The 5,000-nt window shown below is 40.9% G+C and overlaps 1 protein-coding gene across 1 annotated transcript in view; it reads left to right on the top strand.

Annotated features, from left to right (window-relative positions):
- The window catches only part of fbn1 (fibrillin 1), a 118,302-nt gene that overhangs the window by 10,088 nt on the left and 103,214 nt on the right, over positions 1-5,000 (top strand). Inside the window, exon 7 of the mRNA XM_067419159.1 lies at positions 1,074-1,271. Within this exon, the coding sequence (XP_067275260.1) occupies positions 1,074-1,271 (198 nt within the window). The remainder of the gene's footprint in view (positions 1-1,073; positions 1,272-5,000) is intronic.

Genomic DNA, 5,000 nt, shown 5'->3' on the forward strand with positions numbered 1-5,000 from the left:
TGGATAGATGCATGGATGGATGGATGGATGGATGAACGGATAGATAAATGGATAGATGCATGGATGAACGGATGGATGATCAGATGGATGGATGGATGAACAGATGGATGGATGGATGGATGGCTGGATGGATGGATAAATGGATGGATGGCTGAGGAAACGTACTCTATCCTGATTGGACGGCTGTAAAGAGTTAACGCAGTTGAGTGTGTGTGTGTGTGTGTGTGTGTGTGTGTGTGTGTGTGTGTGTGTGTGTGTGTGTCTGAATCAAACTCAGCTGAAGTCACATTTTTGTAAATGATTGTTAAATTGGATTTGTGCAGGAATGAGAGTGCAGTGAACACACAGACATTCCCAGAGATTTATTCAGCTGATGAACTGCAGGAGATCACAAATTCCGTAATGAATCAAGCTCGGCTAATGTGTGTGTGTGTGTGTATATGTGTGTGTGTATATGTGTGTGTGTGTGTGTGTGTGTGTGTGTGTGTGTGTGTGTGTGTGTGTGTGTAAGTGTGAGTTTTATCGCTCCCAGATGTTGAGCAGTGCTGGGAGTGTCCCCTTCAGACAAACACACATGACATCACACACACACACACACACACACACACACACACACACACACACACACACGTGCACAGGGTGTTCCCCGTGTTCACGTGAAGCTTCAGGGCAGTGAGACTCGTGATTGTGCCTCATCATTCATTCTTCATTATTTACATCAATACCAATGTTAGAACGGGCATCAGAAGTACCAGCTCTACTATCTAACCCAGCCAGGCTCCGCCCCTTTATTCTGCGTATGGATTATTATAATGAGGAATATTGTGACGTGTCGGTTCCCGGAGGAAAATTTAAGACTACAATGGAGGATTTTAATCAAAAATTCCCTTCATTTGAGTTATTTTTCCCCAAAACAAGACAATTACTTTTGCTTGTCTAGTAAATACTTCTTGTTTTAAGCATTTTGAGATGTTTGGACTAGAAACAAGACGAAAATACTGAGTAAGAAGAGCATTTTGACCCAAATATGCTGCTCGCATCCCTGTGTGTTTAATGTGTTCTGTGTGCTCCAGATTACAGGACTGGTCCCTGTTTCGCCTCGGTCAGTAACCAGATGTGTCAGGGTCAGCTGACAGGAATCGTCTGCACTAAGACTCTGTGTTGTGCGACGGTGGGACGAGCTTGGGGTCATCCGTGTGAACAGTGTCCTGCTCAACCACACCCCTGCCGGCGGGGCTTCATTCCCAACCATCGCTCTGGGGCCTGTCAGGGTGAGAACACACACACACACATTTGTTTCTGTGACATATGGGGACATTCCATAGGCTTTAACGTTTTTATACTCTACAAACCGTATTTTCTATCCCCCTATACTGCCCATAAACCTACCCAACACAAACACACACACACACACACACACACACACACACACACACACACACACACACACACACACACACACACACACACACACACACACACACACACACACTGCCCCTAAACCTACCCATCTCAGGAAACATTCTGCATTTTTACTTTCTCATAAAAACTCCTCCTGTGTGATTTATAAGCCTTTTGTAAAGTGGGGCCATGGGTAATGTCCTCATATTTCACCCTCTCCTGTAATACCTGTGTCATACCCATGGCATTATACACATTTGAGTCCTCATATGTCACAAAAACATGCCCACACACACACACACACACACAAACTCCTCCTGTGTGATCTATAAGCCTTTTGTAAAGTGGGGCCATGGGTAATGTCCTCATATTTCACCCTCTCCTGTAATACCTGTGTCATACCCATGGCATTATACACATTTGTGTCCTGATATTTCACAAAAACAAGCACACACACACACACACACACACACACACACTGCCACAAACTGGCACCCCGACTGAGTCTGGTTTCTCTAAGGTTTATTTTTCTCCATCATGCCCTGATGGAGTTTTCATTGCCTTTGGCTTGGCTTGCTCAGTTGGGGACACTAACATTATGATCCAATTTATTCAACTAAATATACAAATAAAATTAATTAATTAGGGTCTTATTTAATTCTATAAACTATAATACTGATCTGCCAGCATTGTCGCTCTATGATAAATTAAAATAAGCTGATAACTTCACTGTTTACTCCAGAACGACTGTACAGCTGAATCAAATTGTGCTGCAGTATTGTCCTGTTTAACACTGAAGCTGCTCTGACACAATTGGCATTGAAAAAGCGCGATATATATAAAGTTGACTTGACTTGATTTGACACACACACACAGACGGGTCGGCTCTAATTGAGTCAGATTGGTTTTGGTTCTAATGCAGGAATGCCCACAGTCATGCAAACAAGAACACACTGTCAGAACATATAAACACACGCTTCAGCAAGCCAGACGATCCCACAACACACACTGATCATAATCAACTCTGAACGCTGAAAACTTCCAAGTCCAACACACACACACACACACACACACACACACACACACGCACACACACACACACTCACTGACTGTACTTGAATCCGTCAGATGATGCACCTGCTGATCTGTGAGCTGAAGGCTGATGGGAATGAGGTTCATTTGTGCCAAAAAGGGAAGGTCCTCTCAGTTAAGAACACACATTCTTCCAGTAATGTTAATAAGACATCAGTTCAAAGTTATCACATTAGCACAAAAACGTATTGTTCATGAAAAAATTGTACTTGAAACATTTAGTTGGATGTTTGTCAATTTGTTCTGGAATGTTACTACTCAGAATTTTCAGAGAACATTCAAAAGCAGTGTTCCAACATTCAATTTTAACGCTAAAGTAACGTTCCAACATTCCAACATTCAATCTCAACTCTACAGAAAAGAACACCCAAAAGTAAAGTTCCAACGTTCCAACATTCCAACATTCAATCTTAACACTATAGCAAAGAACACCCAAAAGTAACGTTCCAATGTTCCAACATTCCAACATTCAATCTCAACATTACTGCAAAGAACACCCAAATGTAATGTTCCAACATTTAATCTCAACATTACTGCAAAAGAACACCCAAAAGTAGCGTTCCAATGTTCCAACATTCAATCTCAACTCTACAGAAAAGAACACCCAAAAGTAGCGTTCCAACGTTCCAACATTCAATCTCAACACTATAGCAAAGAACACCCAAAAGTAACGTTCCAACATTCCAACATTTAATCTCAACATTACTGCAAAGAACACCCAAATGTAATGTTCCAACATTTAATCTCAACATTACTGCAAAAGAACACCCAAAAGTAGCGTTCCAATGTTCCAACATTCAATCTCAACTCTACAGTAAAGAACACCCAAAAGTAATGTTCCAACGTTCCAACATTCAAATTTAAAGGTGCCCTAGAATGATTTGAACATTTGAACACCAAAGAACATCCCATAATAACGCTCCACCATTCCATTTTAATGTTGTAACAGACAAAACATCCAGATAGAATGTTCCAACATTCCATTTAACTGTTGCAGAAAAGAACATACAAAGGCAGGGTTCCAGAAGGGAAACGAGTCATAACGGAACATCCAATAGCAACGTTCCAAACATCCAATAGCAACGTCATTTTGATGTCGTAACAGAACATTCAATAGCAACGTTCCATTTTGATGTCATAACGGAACATTCAATAGCAATGTTCCATTTTGATGTCGTAACGGAACATCCAATAGCAAGGTTCCATTTTGATGTCGTAACGGAACATCCAATAGCAAGGTTCCATTTTGATGTCATAACGGAACATTCAATAGCAATGTTCCAAACATCCAATAGCAACGTCATTTTGATGTCGTAACAGAACATCCAATAGCAACGTTCCATTTTGATGTCATAACGGAACATTCAATAGCAACGTTCCATTTTGATGTCATAACGGAACATTCAATAGCAATGTTCCAAACATCCAATAGCAACGTCATTTTGATGTCGTAACAGAACATCCAATAGCAACGTTCCATTTTGATGTCATAACGGAACATTCAATAGCAACGTTCCATTTTGATGTCATAACGGAACATCCAATAGCAACGTTCCAACCATCCAATAGCAACGTCATTTTGATGTCGTAACAGAACATCCAGTAGCAACGTTCCATTTTAATGTTGTAACGGAACATCCAATAGCAACGTTCCAACCATCCAATAGCAACGTCATTTTAATGTTGTAACGGAACATCCAATAGCAACGTTCCAACCATCCAATAGCAACGTCATTTTAATGTCGTAACAGAACATCCAATAGCAACGTTCCATTTTGATGTTGCAATCATGGTATTGTGGCAGAAATATGGGATGTTCATATCAAATGTTTTTTTATTATAAATGTTAGATGTATTAAAGCAGAAATAATTACAGTATTTTTGTTGTTGAGCTACAGCAGTTTGTGTGCATTTATATTTATGCTAAATGGCTACTGTACTCTGTATATAAAAATGAGGTCAATTTTTACAGAAGTTAATAATGTAAATAAAATCGCACCTCAAGGTACTGTCAAAAGTGCATTTCCAAGAGACAAAACTCTGTGATATTATTGATATAATGCGGAGCTGGTGCCTCCATCTGCAGACATGTTAGTCTGGAGCCTGTAAACACTCACCTGGATATCTGTTAAATAAATAACCATATAAAGCGTAAAACTGAGCTGAGCGCACCACACAAAGAGAACTCCAGCAGAAGACAGAGACAAATGTGGAAGGGGATAGGTGGGAGCTGCGCTGGGGTAAGATGTGCCGGTCTGTGTTGCCGGTCTTGAAGAGGATTTTCAGGATTGTCATTGAGCAGCTACGGTGTGTGTGTGTGTGTGTGTGTGTGTGTATGGTTTGGCTGTGACTGTAATTCCTCCAGCTGAGTAAATTCTTTTATCGTCTGGCTGTCTGAGCCGCTCTGGGAGGGTGAATTTTCTCTCTCTCTCTCTCTCTCTCTCTCTCTCTCTCTCTCTCTCTCTCTCTCTCTCTCTCTCTCTCTCTCTCTCTCTCTCTCTCTCTCT

This window comes from Pseudorasbora parva, chromosome 16 (genome assembly GCF_024679245.1).
Source record: "Pseudorasbora parva isolate DD20220531a chromosome 16, ASM2467924v1, whole genome shotgun sequence".
NCBI lineage: Eukaryota > Metazoa > Chordata > Actinopteri > Cypriniformes > Gobionidae > Pseudorasbora > Pseudorasbora parva.